General features: G+C 38.5%; 1 protein-coding gene across 2 annotated transcripts in view; it reads right to left on the bottom strand.

Annotated features, from left to right (window-relative positions):
* Positions 1-4,029: 4,029 nt before the first annotated feature.
* LOC149828895 (protein ROOT HAIR DEFECTIVE 3-like) overlaps positions 4,030-19,386 on the bottom strand; it is a 37,313-nt gene continuing 21,956 nt past the window's right edge. For both annotated transcript variants that reach the window (XM_090017788.1, XM_090017789.1), the window contains exons 16-23: positions 11,539-11,663; positions 11,094-11,356; positions 10,923-11,019; positions 10,648-10,812; positions 9,442-9,546; positions 4,878-4,972; positions 4,681-4,777; positions 4,030-4,589 (exon numbers count right to left, since the gene is read on the bottom strand). In XM_090017788.1, coding sequence (XP_089873914.1) covers positions 4,326-4,589; positions 4,681-4,777; positions 4,878-4,972; positions 9,442-9,546; positions 10,648-10,812; positions 10,923-11,019; positions 11,094-11,356; positions 11,539-11,663 — 1,211 coding nt within the window. In that variant the 3' untranslated portion in view covers positions 4,030-4,325. The remainder of the gene's footprint in view (positions 4,590-4,680; positions 4,778-4,877; positions 4,973-9,441; positions 9,547-10,647; positions 10,813-10,922; positions 11,020-11,093; positions 11,357-11,538; positions 11,664-19,386) is intronic.

Genomic DNA, 19,386 nt, shown 5'->3' with positions numbered 1-19,386 from the left:
TGTCTGTCTCCATAATTCTAACTTAACATTAACCCCAACTCTAGACTCATCAATCAAAACAATATCATCAGCAAACAACATACACCACGACACATTTTCTTGAATTGATCTCGTAAGCTCATCCATCACTATAGCAAATAGGAAAGGGCTTAAAGCAAATCCTTGATGTAACCCAACCGTTATAGGAAAATTGGTTGTCACCCCTCCACAAGTGCGGACATTGGTTACTACTCCTTCATACATATCTTTAATTATACTAATGTACTTGAGAGAAACACATTTCTTCATCATTGTCCACCAGAGAACGTACCTAGGTACTCTATCGTATGCATTCTCCAAATCAATAAAAACCATATGCAAATCTTTGTTCCTCTCTCTATTTCTCTCAATAAGTTGTCTAAGAAGATGTATAGCTTCCATAGTTGATCTTTCAGGCATAAAACCAAATTGATTCTTCGATATCATGACAACCTTCATCAACCTAGACTCAATCACCCTCTCCCAAAGTGTCATAGTATGACCTATGAGTTTTATACCACTATAGTTTGTGCAATCTTGTATATCACCCTTATTCTTATATAGAGGCACCGAAGTACTCTTCCTCCACTCATTAGGCATCTTATTTGTATGCCAAATCTTGTTAAAAAGATTTGTCAATCATTTTAAACCTTTCTCTCCTAAGCATTTCCAAGCCTCGATAGGTATACCATCTAGGCCAACTGCCCTTCTTGATTTCATTTTCTTCAAAGCCTCTGCAATTTCTTTCTTTTGAATCTTGCGCATGAAGTCACGATTCATCTCATGAAAAGGAATAGAGAAGTCTCCAAGATCCTGAGCTTGACTTTCATTAAATAGCTTATCAAAATAATCTTTCCATCTCTCCTTAATCTCCTCATCTTTGACTAAAACCCTTTGTGTTTCATCTTTGATACATCTAACCATACCCAGATCCCTCGATTTCCTGTCTCTCATCTTTGCAAGCCTATAAATATCCTTCTCGCCTTTTTTGGTATCCAACTTGTCATAAACCTCCTTATATACCTTATCCCTCACATTCCGAACTACTTTTTTAGCTTCCTTCTTTGCTATCATATACTTCTCCAAAATCTCATTATCACGACTCTTAGATTTCTATAACACTATCTTTTAACCTTAATAGCTAATTTGACATCCCTGTTCCACCACGATGTATCCTTACCTAGCGGTGCACCGCCTTTAGACTCACCCAATACCTCCTTAGCCACCTTTCTCATGCCACCAGCTATCTTATTCCACATTGATTCTGAATCCTCTTCGAGACACCAATCAACTTCCTTAACTACCTGTTCTACAAACATTCCTTGTTTAGCTCCTTTCAGTGCCCACCACTTAATTCTAAGATTTATCCTATGTCTATCTCTTTTGCGGCAATGTCTAATTCTAAGATCTAAAATTAAGACTCTATGTTGTGTAGCTACACTTTCTCCCGGTATAACCTTACAATCGATGCAACAACCCCTATCTCTCTTTCAAAGTAGGAAAAAATCTAGCTGACTCGTATTAACCCCACTTTTAAATGTTACTAGGTGAGACTCCCTCTTCCTAAACCAAGTGTTTGCTAAGATCATATCATAGGACAAACCAAAATCTAAAATCCTTTCTCCACTTTCGTTTCTTACTCATATACCATAGCCTCCATTGTGTAAAGATTTCATGATTGAGAAAATCATGCTTTACATCCAAATTACTTAAGGTGCAGTGCCTACTAAATGGACTATGCTAACTGCATCTATGGGGTCAAGTTGACTCCCGGTGCCTATGCTACGCGTTGGCTTGCGCAGAGGGGCGACACCCATGAAAATCGAACCTACACTGCTGGTCTAGCAGCCAAGGCCCACCTGTGATCGTTGCAAAAAGTTTTCTTTTCTTTTTAGAAAGAAAGAGAAAACTCTCGCAAAGTCTACTTGACCTTTTGAAAAGATTTTGAAAAATAACTCGCCTCCGTTTTTAGAAATTACGGAAAAATAGAGAAACGGGGCTCACTCGTCGGTACGAGGTTCAACCGTTCCTGACGCCTTTACCGGGGGTAATTGAACCAAGGATCGAATTCATGCCTTTGCTTTGCCTAAATTTGCCTAAGAAATTATTCTAAGTCCTAAATGCACATTGAATCAGGCTTGTGCTATGAATTTGAACTTTTAAAAAATATGTATGTTTTTGAAGATATGTCAAAAATTTGGATTTTTAAAGTGATTTTTGAAATAGAGCCTCGGGGTTTTACGTTGTCGGCACGACGACCGTAGGTATGGTAGGCTCAGCCAGCATGACGAGGTCTTCGTGCCGGGTGCAGTTTCTTCAGGTTATAAAAAAAAAATGGTCATCTTCGAAAACAAAAGCATCACTACAGAGTAATATCGAAAGTCCTTACAGGCGTAAGCGGAGGTCTAATGCACATCCTAAAGGCAACAAATCATGTGGTGAACCATTAAACTGGCTCTATACAGGAAGATGGCTCCCCTCTCTTAGGGAGAGGTGGCGCTATCAATATACAGTTGCTCCTCTCGTCCATGGAAGGCTGGATAGGCTTTGAGGAACCATAATGGTTTCTACACTAAAGGTGGTTGTTTGATGAGACGGAGAATTGAATTGCAGAGAATGGAAGTGGTGGATTGATATCCTTGTAGGCATTGATGCATTTAATAGTGAGTGTGGAATCCTCAAGGCCAAATGTGGCGTGCACGGTTCAAAGAGTGATTGAGGGAAGAGATCGCCGAAGAGTTATTTCTATGTCACTCAAAGACTATGTTTCAATGGATTCAAATGTGTATGGGTTCCTAAAGAATGTAATTACATTCCTAGAATGTTAGCAGAGTTAGTAACCCTTGTCTCTGATAGATTCTGGAAGGATAAACCATCCAACTGGTCTCCTTTAGATTTGTAATGTAAGCAGATGTGAAGTCATATGTAAACTGGTCAGGATCTGCCTAACCCTAGCTTGCCAAAAAAAAATAACTCTCTCGGCTATATCCTGTTTAATTATGCATAAAACCGATTGGCAGCATCCACTTGATTATTAATTGATCTGGATCCAGTGAAGCAGTGGTTGGGATCTAAGGTATAAAAGCTCAACTTTGCTCTAATATTTCAATGATGCCAACTGCCAATAACGAAAACACATGAAAACCACACTTTGCAAACGAGAAACATAGCAAATGAGATAAATGTCAGCTTAATTACGTCCGTTCACTTGGGTAAAAGATATAGCTGGATGTGTAAAGTGGTATCGGGTTTGAGTCCCACAGGGATTATTCCGAAAAGAAATTAATGGCACCCATTAACTTTGCTCAGCTTAGGAGCTCAAATGTGCACTAACATTTGAACAATGCCAAGGATCAAATGCAGAACAAAGATTAATAACATACTCCCATGAAAACCACCCTTTCCAAATGAGAATCGCAGTGGCTATAAGATAAACAGATGCTTAATCACATACTAAACTTTGCATAGGTTAACAAATAGGGTATTTTTAGGCAAATTTTTGAAGCAAGAATGATACTTTTCTCTTTTGTATTATTGCAGTTCTCGTGATCCGACATTGAACACATCCTTCTTTCACTCTTCTAAAGCTTTATAAAAACTAAATTTCAAATAATGGAAAATTTGTGATTTTGTAAAAGTGAACTTCCTTAATAATAAAACAGTTCTTTTTTCAATTCTTAAAGTTCATGTTTTTAATATAGAATCTACATATATAACAAATATTTTGGTAAAATGACTTGAAATTCATGTGCAGTGAAAAAATACAGGTTTTGATAAAGTCGTATCATCTCTTGCTCCATCCTGTCATTGTATTTTTACTCGATTCCCTTCTTACTTCTCCGAATGCTTCCTGAACACAATATGCCATACGCATCCACTTGTTTCCCAAACACTCGATCTGGCTTCATCATTTGCTAGCATACTTGAGGTAACTGCTAAGATAATCGACCATTCTATACACGTGAGAATAAGAGAGCCCTTATTGCATGCAGACATTGAGCATGACCAAGCTGAAAAGAAAATTGTAATTTCTATTATAACCTCTGAAGAAAAGCTTAAGGGTTTACACGACCAAAAAAGGGAAAAGCATCAAAATAATACAATAAAATCATGATGGGATAAGATATTTCCCAACTATATATCATATAGACTTGTCCCACCCTGACAATGGAAAATGAATCCTCACAAAATATGGCAATCTGCAACATCCAAATTACAACTCAGGCCACTCATTCACATGGCAGCAACAACAAAAGCAATGTGGTGAAGATGTTTGAGCTTCTGGTATAAGCTATGGAGACGAGAACTCAAGAGGAGCTTCCATCACCAACTGGAACATGTCTTTGTCTCAAAGGGCTTGTGTACTCGGTCCCACTCTCTGCTGTTGATATAGTTGATGACGAGTTTGATGTAGAATCCTTCTTTAACCCATTACTGAAGCTCCGAGAATCCAGTGCAGGATTTCCTGGAGGCTCTGAAGATGCTGGCTTCTGGCCCTCTTCAGCAAGTCGCTTCATAAGGTTCATCACAGTAGGAAGGAATTTTGTAGAGAGGGAAAGAAGTCCAGGAAGCTGAACTCATAAACAAGACAATAAAAGTGATACATTCAGCAAAAATATGTTCAACTAAAAAGCAATCAAGAAGATAACACTGGCTACTCACAGCGCCATTACGAAATTCACCAGAAATATCCAGTTGGACCCAGAGAGCTTTGCCAAGCAAAAATGCTACAAAAATAATTCCTAGGTATAAAGGATTCCTGTTCACAGCAAGAAGGAACAGTCAGTCCACTGCAAAGCCAATTTTCTGAGCAAACGAAAAAAGTACAGAAGAAAAAGAGATCAACAAATGTTAGTCACCTAAGGAGCGTCATAAACTCATTGAATCCCAAGACAACTATGAGTACAATTGCCCATGGAGGTGGTAACCAGTTGTTGTTTCGCCTGCTAGCTTCCTGAAAGATATCAAGCAGTTTAATGTGATGAAGAGGCTTTGTTTAACAGCAACCAGCAAGAATAAGATAGCAAAACAAGAATGAGTTAGACCACCTCCTCAAATCAAAAGATTGTTAAACAATAAATTTGTTTTAGAAGAAAGCCACATGCTATCGGATTGAGATTTCAAACACAAAACAGAAGGCTAATCAAGCATGAATTTAAAGGCAAGGCAGGCGTACAAGCTGCATTATCCAATATTAGTATATACATCTGGTTGCAAAAATGTACCATTTACAGCAAGAGCAGTCATGAAATCAGCGTTACATATAATTGCACTGAACACGAGGCAGAAAAGATACATCAGGTATCAAGCAACATGATGTAGACCAAGCTCTTTCAACCAATACAAAAGGCTAAGCTAAGGAATTTAAAGGCATGTTTGCAACACCCTGTGATTCTTGGATTTTGCCAGCTTCCAATGATTGCTAATAAAATCGAAAGCACTTTCTACAAGTTTAGTGAAACATGAGAAAATGCAAGTTGTGATTGTGATTTCACTTGATAATGCTTCTCACTAGAATACTGTCAAAGTTGGTCACAAGATCTCGTGACCTAAGTCACATGGACTCGGCTATAAGGTCGACGCACCCGCGTCGACACGCCCCAACACGGGTGCGGCTTAAGACACGGTCAACGATCTAGGGCCGAGTCCATCCACATTTTGGACTCGATCAACTTTGACCAAGTCTATTTTTGTCCATTTTTTAAGGCAAAAGACCTATAAAAACTAAAAAAAATCAATCTTTTTTATAGTCATTTTTAATATATATATATATATATATATATATATATATATATCTGCTATCGTGGTATAAAACTCAAGAGTCATACTATAAAACTTTGGGAGAGGGTGATTGAGTCTAGGTTGAGGAAGGTTGTCATGATATCGGAGAATCAATTTGGTTTTATGCCTGAAAGATCAACTATGGAAGCTATACATCTTCTTAGACAACTTATTGAGAGAAATAGAGAGAGGAACAAAGATTTGCATATGGTTTTTATTGATTTGGAAAAGGCATACGATAGATTACCTAGGGACGTTCTCTGGTGGACAATGATGAAGAAAGATGTTTCTCTCAAGTACATTAGTATAATTAAGGATATGTATGAAGGAGTAGTAACCAATGTCCGCACTTGTGGAGGAGTGACAACCAATTTTCCTATAACGGTTGGGTTACATCAAGGATCTGCTTTAAGCCCTTTCCTATTTGCTATAGTGATGGATGAGCTTACAAGATCAATTCAAAAAAATGTGTCGTGGTGTATGTTGTTTGCTGATGATATTGTTTTGATTGATGAGTCTAGAGCTGGGGTTAATGCTAAGTTAGAATTATGGACACAGACATTGGAAGCAAGAGTTTTTAAGTTGAGTAAGAGTAAGACAGAATATATGGAATGTCGGTTTAGTAAGCAACGAAGTAGTGATGGGAGTGTAGTGAAGCTTGGTGAGCAAGAAATACCGGTGGATGATTATTTCAAATATTTGGGATCTATCATTCAAAAGTATGGAGAAATTGATGGAGATGTAAATCATAGGATAAAGGTTGGGTGGATGACATGGAAAAGTGCAACTGGAGTGTTGTGCGATCATAGAATGCCATTGCGGTTGAAGGGAAAGCTTTATAGGACGACAATCAAGCCCGCTTTACTATATGGTACGGAATGTTGGGCTGCCAAGAGACATCATATTCAAAAAATGAGTGTAGCTGAGATGCGTATGCTTAGATGGATGTGTGGAAATACAATAAAAGATAAGATTCGGAACGAGATACGTAAGAAGGTAGGCGTTGCACCCATTGAAAATAAGATGAGAGATAATCGTTTACGGTGGTTTGGACATATTCGGCGAAGGCCTAATGATGCTCCAATTAGAAGGATGGAGAAATGGGAAAATATATTAGTTAAAAGAGGTCGGGGTAGGCCTAGGAAGACTTGAATGGAGATGATAGGAAAGGATATGAATGCTTTGAACCTCACCGAGGACATGGCATTGGATAGAAATGATTGGAGGAGAAGGATTCATGTGGAAGACCCAGAATGATTTTCTTTGTTGGTTCTTATCGCCGACCCCAATTGTTTTGGGATGAAGGCGTAGTTGTTGTTGTATATATATCCTGCTAATGAAAGACTATTAAAGACTGTGTTGTTGCACAGTCTGCGAAAGACTGACTCTGCAGCTGCACAGTATATATATTTAAAAATATATATATAAAAAGATCAGTTTTTTTTTAGTTTTTATACATCTTTTGCCCTAAAAAATGAACAAAAATAGACTCAGTCAAAATTGACCGAGTCCAAAATGTAGACAGACTCAGTCCCGGTGCGTTGACCGAATCTGACACTTGGTTGACCGTGTCCAAAGCCACACCCGTGTCGACGCGGGTGCGTCGACCTTATAGCCGAGTCTGTGTGACTTAGCTTGTGACCAACAATCTCAGCTCTGATTTCTCATTCGACCTGTGACCAAAGCAAACATGCCCTAAGTGGATCATAGTATGAAAATGAATTTAGACCCAAGGTTCAATAGTTAATAAGTAAATCAGAGCCTACACAAAGTCAATAACCTTTTTGCAAGTCATAATCATAACTTGTTATTTTGGAATCTGAACTGGAAAATTCAGGATGTATCTAGAAATATAATCAAGATCTAAGACACTGGTTTGGCCAGATTCTAAAGTGCACCCATGTTGGGTATAAGATACAGGTTTAAATGACAAAGAATCGTGGTAGATAAGACATAATTTCACACCCAGTAGTACAACCATATGCTTGCCATGAAGTAAACCTTTTTGGCCAATTGGAGAGCAAAAAAATTGTGCCACGCCATAAGTCTGTGCTTCATGCAATGATCCTAGTTGGCAAACTGCGCCAAAAAGTCCTGATCTGAAGGGATGCAAAGGCCATCTACTGACTGACCACTAGTCAAGTCAACAGATACATAATGAGCAGAGCCCAGAAACACAGTTTTCTGTGTCCATATAACACTGTTCATCAAGTCTGTTTGCTGCACTGCTTTTCCATGGTTTCAGCCTTAGGATTAATTTTATGTAGGGCTAATTTTCTAATTCTTCAATCAAAACAATAGTGGCAGTAAAAGAACTACTTACTCTTCAATAAGGATAGCTTGGTCTTTTATGTTAGGGTTCATCATAAGCATCTAGTGAACATGAAAATCATACTTGAAATTAAATAGCCATGAGTTTGTAGGAGTTACAGGAAAGCCCTTGTCTGGATAAACTTGAGACATTTATCTTTCAAAGGACACCTGGTCTTTATTCTTTAGACTTATATATTACTGTTGGTTTAAATTATATTATTTGACTCTAGCTAGCATTGATTTTATGGGGTCCTCTTTTCCCCTCGAAGAAACACTATGCAGGTTTGGAATGTGATTCAGCCTTTACATGGAAGGGATACTTTTTCATGTAACAGATCACTAAACCAAACGATAGGAGACATTTTCCTGTCATGGGGAAAATAGATCACAGCCATTGATATCCATCTCCGTGTGTAAGAAGCGAGTGAGAGATAAGAGAGATAGATGAAAAAACTTGAATTATATGAGGATTTATTGAAGAAATATGGCCAAATTCCGCAGATCTCCATAACTTCATACTTGGTCTGGACTCCCTTCATAGATGAATCCAAAATATACTTAAAGAAATGTGGTTTGTAATCCCTGAAAAAACATTGAAAGACCCTTGCTCCCTGGCATGGCCAACCAATAATAGTGACCATTAAGGAATTTGAAGAATTGTTAGGGCAATTGCCCTCTCCATGGACCATGGGTATGAACCATAAAAGGATAAGATGCATCCATCTATAAATAATCATCACCTTCATAAATTTTCTTCCATATCAAAAACTAGCCTTTAGACTTTAAAAAAGTCAAATGGAGAATTTACAGACCCATGATCAGCCCGCACAGTAAATAAAAGTACATCAACATCTCTATAAACCAACAGGAGATATAACTGTTTGATGTATAAACTAGTATTTTACTCAATTTCCCACCAATTAATACAATACAAAGCACTGCTAGACTTCCTTCAGGGATGCACCAACATATACATCATAAATCTATGAACAGTTGACAACCTAACTGAACTAGCATTGCAAAATAACAAGCAAGATTAAAGTTTGGGAAATTTGAATGACTAAATGTTAAAATAATATATCGTAGTTTACTTGAAATTGCTTTCCCTTTTGCCACTAAAAACTAGAAAAAGCAACAGGTCACCATGACATGTCAGACATAGGATAGCAGGGACATTTTCTCAACACAAATAACTTCAGAAGATTGTACGTTAAATTCAATGTACACTGCAATATATCAGAAACTGACATGAAAAAACTCTTCGCTAACAGAATGAAGATGAGGCACATATAAGGGATAAAGAGAAAACCACTAGTGTAAGGAGCATGCCTGTGCAGCAATTGCTTGACTGACAGCGTATTCTGTTTCTGCTTTAAATTGCCTCCACAAAGATTTGCATTGAACAGGCGTGATCAATGTATTGGCTGTTGGGACCTGGAAAATGGACATATTTCCTTTGAAATAAAACCTGTGTAGTCTCAGGAAGCAAATGGCAGCAGCAATTAAGGATGCAGATACATAAAAATCCTTCATATGAACCAAATATCAAGCAGGCAACCAAATAGGAACTTCACAACAGGGCATGATCTCTAGAGACGTCATATAATTGATAAAACAATTGTTCTCTGTGCATGATTCCTTGTCACCCTTGGCTCCTCATGAAATTTCCAATAAATTTGTTTCTTTATGTGTCATGTTTAAGCGTGCATGTGCTTACAACAGCTGGCCTTCCCACTACCAGAAGAAACCTACTCACTGCCAACCAGTTGCACTACCTCATTTAAACCTTACAGTCAAAGGGTTGACATAGAATGTGCACAATTGATCAATCAATAAACAACAGACGCAAATATTTCAACATCACAGATGAAAAAAGAGGACCAAACTATTGATGCTAACTTCTAGAGACACTTGGGTTGAATAAGATTTTGTCTTTTTGATAAACAAAATAAAAGACTGCAACTTAATCTCCTTTTTTCAAAGCCACGCACTCTAACCAACAGTTACATATTGTTTTTCGTGGGGTTGAACAAGACAGCTGGACCAATTATATTTGCACCATCTCAACCAGGAGACAATGGGTTCAAATCCCACTGGGTGCAAACCCTAGCTTGGCTATATTTGAGGAAAGAAAGGCTTATAAGACTTTCTGGTGAAAAACTTGGGTTGCAGGTATGGTAGAACTTCACTACTTCCACAATGCTTGATAGGATGACCTTAAATACCACGCTGATTGAATATCATCCTGTTCAAGAATCTGGGTCAGGTACTTCAAGAACCAACAATCAACAATGTACATCAACAACGAATATGACGGAGTTCAGAAAAAAGAATTGAAGATATTATTTGGCATAAAGGTTGGACTAATAAATGAAATAAAAAACGATAAACAGATTCCATGATAACATTAATATGTATCATGCCCGCAAGTTAAAATGAAAAATAAGCAGTATCAGAGAAAGGCTATACGCCAAAGCAAAATCTACTATTGTTCATGCATCACATATGTTTTCATAAGAATTGCAAGAAATATACCTCTTCCCATGTGCTTGAAGCCAGTGGATCAATTGAAGATGTCATGCATCTGTTAGCAGGACTCTTATTGCCAGCATCCATGAGAGCAAGTGAGAGAGTGTTCTCTATACTGTCAGGCTTCTCATCCAGACGAATAGCGGACATCACAGATAACAGCCTCATGGACTGCAAAAGAGGAAAATATTTTACAGCGCTTCCCAATTAAGAAAAATGATGACAAAAAAATTTAATCAAACCAGAAAGATATTTTTTTATATGCAAAATTCGAGTTTTACCCCTGAACGAGCAGTTCTCGTAATTGACCGAATATCTTCCTTTCCAGTCCAAACCCGGGGCATTGAATCAGCATCCTGGCTAAACAAAGTTGAAAACCTGAAAAAAAAATGCTTGTTATTGTCACTGGAAATAACACATCCACAGCCTCAAACAAGCTGAAACCTCCTTACTTGTCTTTCATACGGATCAGGACCTTCCCAGCTTCTTCTCTAGCTTTCTTGTCAATAACACTTCTACCAAAGTCATCAAGACTTGCTAGCATTTTATCCATGGTTACTTGATCTATATCAAAACCAGAAAGGGCATGCGAGAGACCCTCTTTTGCTGCTGTGGTTTCTCTTCTAAGGAGTTTTCTTATTGCAGGCCATGTATCATCACCAGCAGCATCAAGAAGAGATTCCACAGGATCCACAAGTGCTACACTGAGTTGCTTCTGTAAGCATATGAAGGAACTTTTCGTCAACAGCGCCACTTTTTAACCAATATTTAGTAGACAAATTAAAAGTAGATAGGCAGAGGATGATACACCACATACAACAATACAGATCTACCTGTTAAACAGCACTGTTAAGAGGTTAATCTATAACATGGAAACTAAATACAACACCAGCATACCTCATACTGCGCTGTAATTTCAGCCAACTTGGCAGCACGGACTGAAGCAATATGCCCATCAATATCACGTCGTAGTTTTTCCCTAACTTTAGAAGGGTCCCAACTGGCTTGTTCAACAGATGCATCTAATATTGTTTAGAAAACATTAGTAATAATGCTGCACATCGCCCATGCCCACCGACACACCCACATGCAAGCAAACACAAGCACAGAAACACACATGTGCACAGTGCACACACATGCACATGCACGCACACACATGGAACAATGTATCAGGCAAACATGACCGTTCTATCTAGATGGAAACCATAGGTCCATGTCATATCCACCCAATCCGACATAGTAGATGTGTTCGACATGGTATGTTTACTGAGGATTGCAGCATAGATCACGTTTTCCCAATGCAAAAACACAATTGTTTGAGAAGTGTATCCATTGTGGGCTGTCGAGACTCGAGACGGAGATCGCAACTATAGGGTCTGGTCCACCAAACAGATTAAAAAAGAAAAACTGAGACGTAGTGTTTTCTAGCAAATATGATGTCATCTCAACATTATATATATAGAGAGAGGAAGAGATTGGTCTGTCCTCCCTAGTTTGAGTATTGACTCAGTATGGACCACTTCCAAAAGCTATAGATGCAGGTGTTTCTTGATTAATCTGAAGCTGTAGATGTGTTCACCATTGTTCATTTGCTAGAAAACATGCCTTCCATGGAATTATTTTGATGAAAAAACTAGAAGATTTTGGTGCAATATGGACTACTGATTTTTAGATTCTTTTGTACACCTGGCTTGACATAAGAAATTCCTCATGTAATAGATGCTCCCCTCGAAATAATGCAGGATTTGATTTACAAAACATATGCAATAGAGCACCAATCCAGATGGAGCCATACTCAAACCAGGGAACACAAACAAACTAATGCACATACATACAATGCGAACTCCCTTACGAACCAGGGTTTTCAAGTTTTTTTTTTTAAACTGAGGGTATGATCTACATGGTTGTTTTCATAAGGATCAGCTCTTGGATTATGTGATTCCAAATAGCTAGGTTTTTATAAGTTTTCAAAATCGACAGCTCAAAATATTCATAAATTTTCAAGCCTCAGAAAGTGGCATGTTACATTGGAAAAACAAGATCCAAGTGTCAATTCCTATCAAATAGACAATATTGAACACATCTGTGGGTCAGATTTGTAGAAAAAGTGCTGGAAATAACCTATCACAGAGATATGCCAAATCTCGCGGTGTGTCCCACTTGATACAGTTACAACTCATCTAGCATATGGTAGTGTCCACATGGCATTTCCCACGGTCAACCTCATTTGACCACCTTTCATTCATTATTAATATATAGATAGAGAGAGAGAGAGAGAGAGGAAATCACAAAGAATTTTATGTAATATATACTTAATTACAAAAAATAACCTTATAAAAATTGAAAATGAAAGAGAACCCTGAAATATGAACTGAATTACAAGGACTTTAAATAAATGAACCTAACTATGAAATATGAAAAATGCATTAAACAAAAAGCCTAAACTTTTAATTATATTGCAAAAAGACCATTATATATATATATATATATGAGTAGGGGATAGCTGCCTACTCTGATCCTTGCCTACCGCCAGCATACCAAGCTTCTAAAGGGTTTTTTCATGTTTTCCTCAAATCTGACCATATAAGTGTGTTCTACATGCTTGATTTTATAGAAAGACTCTTGGATCATCCGATTCCATCACATGGGTAGGGGTGCACACGAGCCAGGCTCAAGCTCGACTCAACTCAAGCCAAGCTTGAAAACTGTGTACGGCCCGAGTTCAAGCTCAAACCGCACTAAATTACATAAAAAAAAAAGAATTCAGTCTCTTACAGGGCAGGATTTGAACCCAGGACCTCACACATGCACACAAAGACGTTAACCACTTGGCTAAGGGAAAGTTATATTATTATTATCTAACAAAGAATGATACATATCCTAAAAGTGGTCACCATATGATACTACTAATCGAGCTTAATCGGGCTAATCAAGCTTAATCAAGCTCGAACACCTGATCAAGCTCGGTTCGTTTATTTACTCGAACGAGCCCGAGTCGGGTTTAGACGAGTCGATCCCGAGCCGAGCTCAAGCAAGCTCGGCTCATTGTGCAGCCCTACACATGGGTAGGTTTCTATGAGGTTTGAAAATCAATGGTGTAAAATATTCATAAATATTCAAGCTTAAAAGTTCATATTTTTTTACCTAAAAAACATGATCCAAGTGTTGTTTTCTAGCAAATTGACCATGCTGGAAAAACCTTGTTCGCTCGAGGTATGCACCTATATATATATATATATATATTTCAAGGTAATTTTCTCGGCAAGGATTTTTCTCAGGACTTTTAAACATATAAAATATAAAAGATATTAAAAATCATAAGAAATATAAAAAAACACTAGGTATTCTTCTATGTCACAGGGATTCGGCCAGATAGGTGCCGCACCCGCGTCAACGCGACGCGGGTGCGGCACCCGGTGCGGTCAACCCGTCCCTGGGTGAGGTCAATGCACCCAGGGTCATTTTGGTCCATTTTTTGGATTTTTTTTTTTAAAAATTGCCCTATGAAATGGGCTGCGGAATTTAAAAATATATATATTCTTGGGGGGGGGGGGGGCTGCCCCCCTATAACCCCCCGCCAGGGGCGGCCCCCCCTGGACCCCCGCCCGTTGACCGCGCAGCAGGACCCGCGGACCCCCTTTTATATATATATATATATATATATATATATATATATATATATATATATATATATATATATATATATATATATGCCACACCCATGCACCCAAGGTTTTTGAAAGTCCCGCACCCCCGCACCCATGTGACATAGGTATTCTTGGAAAAAATATAAGAAAATAACTCTGAAAAGTTTTAAAAATACAAAATTGAGCTTAAAATATAAAAACATCAGTTTTTTTTCAAAAATATCGTGATATTATCACTATATTTTTATTTCTGGTGATATTTTGAAAATATCATGCTATTTTGCCGATAATATCGCAATATTTGCAAAGTATCAGCGATATTGGTGACACTGATATATATACATATGTGTGTCTGTGTGTCCTCGTATTTTTTTGAATCCATGTCCCATTTGAGAGTCAAATACATGTACATGTCCATGTCTTTGCAACATACATACATGTATAAATATTCATATTTATGTATATATGAGCCAGCTAGTGAAGAAGTCGATTTTGATTCCATTGAGGATTAGAGGCAAATAGGGAGAAGAAAAGGAAGAAAGCCAAGAAAAGATGGAATCACTTCTTAATAGGATGAACTGGAACCCAAAGGCCTGCAAAAGTCCGGACTATGAAACTGGTTAGGTTCCAGCACGAAAAACAGAACCCAAAAGAAAAAGAAGTGGCTCCAGTTTTGTTCTCACCAATTTACGCACTCCAAGTTTCTAGCAAGCAAGATGCCAGAAAAAATTATTTGTTCATCGATCACCTAGCCATTTCCAGAAAACTAAAACTAGAAATGCATGTCTAAAAGTCATATGTGCTATGCAAAAGATAACATATTTAATGTTTACTTGTAAGTGAAAAGAAGACATTATTATCTTCATTGTATGTCTGACCCGATCCATTTGTATAATGGATCAGGTCCAAATCCAGTTCATGTATTGTAAATTATTATTTTGTAAAAGGGTATTTTCGTACCCTAATGTTTACACTTTATGTTAAATAGAATGAGAGGGCAGTCACGATGGACTGAACCCTCCTTTCAGCTGGAAATTTCTCTCTCCCTCTCTTCTCTTCTCTCATCGTAGATTAGGGTTTCATTCTTTCATGGTATCAAAGTTGTTGCAATATGAGATGAATCTGAAAGGTTCCTCTGAAGCTTTTCATGGGAATTCCGGAACACAAGATGTGCTGGCTATGGGAATGAGTTATGGTCAAGGTAGAGGAAATTCTTTTCGAGGAAAAGGAGGACAAGGGAGAAATAACTATGGAGGTCGTGGCATACTTCCAACACCCAATGTTCAGGGACAAAGACCCATTCCCACCTGTTTCCTATGCAACAAGAAAGGGCACATTAAAGCGAACTGTTGGTTTAATCCTCAAAACAAAGGGAAAGCTCCACAAGCAGAAGCTAGAAAGGATGGAGAAGTAAAAGAGTTGTTGTTGGCAGCCTTGGCAGGATTGAATATGAAACAAAATGACAAAGGAACTTGGTATGTCGACTCTGGAGCAGCTACTCATGTTACAGGTGATGTAGGTAAACTCTTGACTCTTACACCTTATGTTGGAAAGAATAGCATTGTCACAGGAGATGGATCACATCATGCCATCTCACATACTGGAAATGCCATTATACACATGTCAAAGTCCTCTCTTAAACTTCCAAGTGTCATCCATGCTCCTAATATTCAAAAGAACATTGTTTCTGTCTCAAAGCTTGTTGATGATGCAAATGCTTCAGTTGAATTTACTCCCTCTTCTGTTTATGTCAAGGATCTTCGCACGAGGAGGACATTCGCTGAAGGAAAACGATGGGGCAACATGTACATCTTCCAAGAAGATCCTTCCTTCATTCATCCCAATTATTCATCCTTGAAGCCTCACCAAGTCTTTGATTCTGATTTTTTATTTAATGTTTCTGAAAGTAATAAGCCAAGACTTTGGCATAGTCGTCTTGGCCATTGTGGTCGTCATTTTATTGAAAAACTTATCATGAATAATCTTATTCCTAAGTCCAGTCTGAGTTCAGAAGTCGTTGATACAAAATGTTCTAGCTGTCATCTATGTAAGAGTCATGTCTTACCTTTTGCTTCCATTAATAAAAGAGCTTCAAGGCCATTTGAGGTCATTTGTTCAGATGTCTGGGGTCCTGCTCCAATTACTTCTTTTTCTGGCAGTAAATACTATCTTATTTTCGTTGATAGTTATTCACGTTACACTTGGATACTCTTTATGAAGCACAAATCAGAAGTTTTTGGATTGTTCCAGAAATTCCACTCTTTCGTTCAAAATCATTTCTCTACCAACATTCTTAATTTCCAGTGTGATGGAGGAGGTGAATTCTCCTCGAGTGACTTTGTTAATTTTCTTCAACATAATGGGATAAAGAGAAGAGTGTCTTGCCCTCATACACCTCAACAAAATGGGATTGCTGAGAGGAAGCATCGACATATTGTTGAGACTGCAATGAGCATGATGCACGGGAGCAATCTCCCTACATCATTATGGACTGAGGTCTTCCACTCCACAGTTCATGTGATAAATCGCTTGCCCATGAATATCTTAGAAAATAAGTCACCATACTTCTCTCTTTTTGGCATACAACCTGATTATCATGAATTACGTGTGTTTGGGTCTGTTTGTTATGTGCACATTGATAGCTCACTCAGGCACAAGTTCCAAGATAAAGCTTTGAAATGCAGGTTTATAGGATATGCCGAAGATTACAAAGGGTACAGGTGTTATGATCCCCTGAGTAAGCATGTCAAAATATCAAGGAATGTTATTTTCGATGAAATGAACTTTGCTGATCAGGATAATAATTCAACTATGGTGGATACTGATAACTCAAGCTCCAGCATTGAGGTATACTACCCATGGTTAAATTCAGAACTCTTCTCCAATGGTACAGTAGAATGTCCAGAAAATTGCAGTCAGAATGAGCCACATGAGGATTCAGCCAATGAGACTCAAACGGAGGAAACTGTCACATATGACTTGGAGCCAACAAGGTATAAGGGAATTGTATACACTCGGCGAGAGAAAGAGCCCTCATTCACTTCTTGTTCGAACACGGATCCATCTGGATCATCCGTTTCGCAGCAAATGGATATCAGAAGATCTTCACGGATTCGACATCCACTTGACAGGTGGGTAAGTTATAAAAATTTTTCAATGGATTTTCAGTTATTCTTGACATCCATAAGTAAAGAGGATGAGCCTCTTATGTTCTATCAAGCTGCGAGCTCTAGAAGATGGGTAGAAGCAATGAATGAAGAAATGGAGGCCTTACATGAATGTGGCACATGGGAGATTGTGCCTAGACTACTGAACAGAAATGTAGTTGGGTCAAAATGGGTGTACAAGATAAAATATAAACCAGATGGGAGCATCGAAAGGTACAAGGCTCGACTGGTAGCCAAGGGATTCACACAAGAGGAAGGCCAAGACTTTGATGAAACTTTTAGTCCTGTTGTCAAGATGGGGACTATTCGTATTGTGTTGAGTCTAGCCATTAAACATGGATGGACATTGAGCCAGCTGGATGTAAAAAATGCTTTTCTGCACGGGGATTTAAAAGAAGAGGTCTACATGGAACAACCCACTGGATATGCAGAACGAGACGCCAAAAAATATGTATGCAAATTAAATAGAGCACTCTATGGTTTGAAACAAGCTTCTCGTTCCTGGTTCGACAGTTTTTCTCTAGAAATACAACGGCATGGCTTTTCTAGGTCTCTTCTGGATCACTCATTATTCATTCACAATGAACAAGGAGTTACTACCCTTCTGTTGATATATGTTGATGATATCATCATCACAGGGAATTGTAAAAGCCACATTGAGCAGGTGAAGAAGTTATTAAATCAGAGATTTAAGATGAAAGATTTGGGAGAGCTGCGATATTTTCTTGGGGTAGAAGTTGATAACAAGAATGATACACTTACCCTTACTCAACACAAATATACGCTGGACATTCTCGGCAGAGCAGGCATGACAGATTGTAAGCCGTTAACAACTCCAAGTGTCATTCATCAGAAATTGAGTTCACAAGAAGGGAATATATATGGAGATCCCACTAAGTATCGCAGTTTAGTTGGCATGTTGCAATACCTGACTTTTACTAGACCCGACATAGTATATTCAGTTAATCAGGTATCCCAGTTTATGCATGAACCTCGTGTGTCACATATGGAGGCAGTCAAACGTAAAATTCGCTACCTAAAGGGTACAGTGGGTGATGGGCTGGTATACAAAGGCAAGGAAGAATTAGATCCAGGTGGGGGCCATGAGATTATTACTTATGCTGATGTTGATTGGGCGGGGGATCCAGACGAACGACGATCAGTATCTGGTTATTGCAGCTTCATTGGGCCAAACTTGGTATCCTGGAGCAGTAGAAAACAAAAGGCGGTTGCTAGATCGAGCACTGAGGCCGAATACAGATCAATGGCCACTGCCACGGCCGAGGGTACATGGATAAGACATCGTCTGACTGAAATGGGAGAGCCGATTGTTCGATCACTGTTGCTGTGTGACAATCAAAGTGCCATCAACATGTCATTCAATCCCATTCACCATAGTCGAGCAAAGCACATTGAAATAGATCAACATTTTATCAGGAAAAAGGTTGAAGACAAAGAGATTGAGCCCATGTATGTGTCAACAAAAGAACAAGTTGCTGATATCCTCACTAAAGGGTTAACAAAGGATAGATTTTGGTTTTTGAAGAACAAGTTGTTCATGGTCCAACACCATGCACAACTTGAGGGAGGCTGAAAAGAAGACATTATTATCTTCATTTGTATAATGGATCAGGTCCAGATCCAGTTCATGTATTGTAAATTATTATTTTGTAAAAGGGTATTTTCGTACCCTAATGTTTACACTTTATGTTAAATAGAATGAGAGGGCAGTCACGATGGACTGAACCCTCCTTTCAGCTGGAAATTTCTCTCTCCCTCTCTTCTCTTCTCTCATCGTAGATTAGGGTTTCATTCTTTCAGTAAGATTCACTTGGGAACACATGTTATCAACCGGTGTTGTTAAAAACGTGCCTCAAGGAGCAAAAAGTGTGCCTCACCTTAAGGTGAGGCCCTTTGTGCCTTGAGGCACG

Source organism: Nuphar pumila, chromosome 9, assembly GCF_984573655.1.
Source record: "Nuphar pumila chromosome 9, dmNupPumi1.hap1.1, whole genome shotgun sequence".
In the NCBI taxonomy this organism is placed as follows: domain Eukaryota; kingdom Viridiplantae; phylum Streptophyta; class Magnoliopsida; order Nymphaeales; family Nymphaeaceae; genus Nuphar; species Nuphar pumila.
This window is presented reverse-complemented; position numbering and strand designations above follow the sequence as displayed.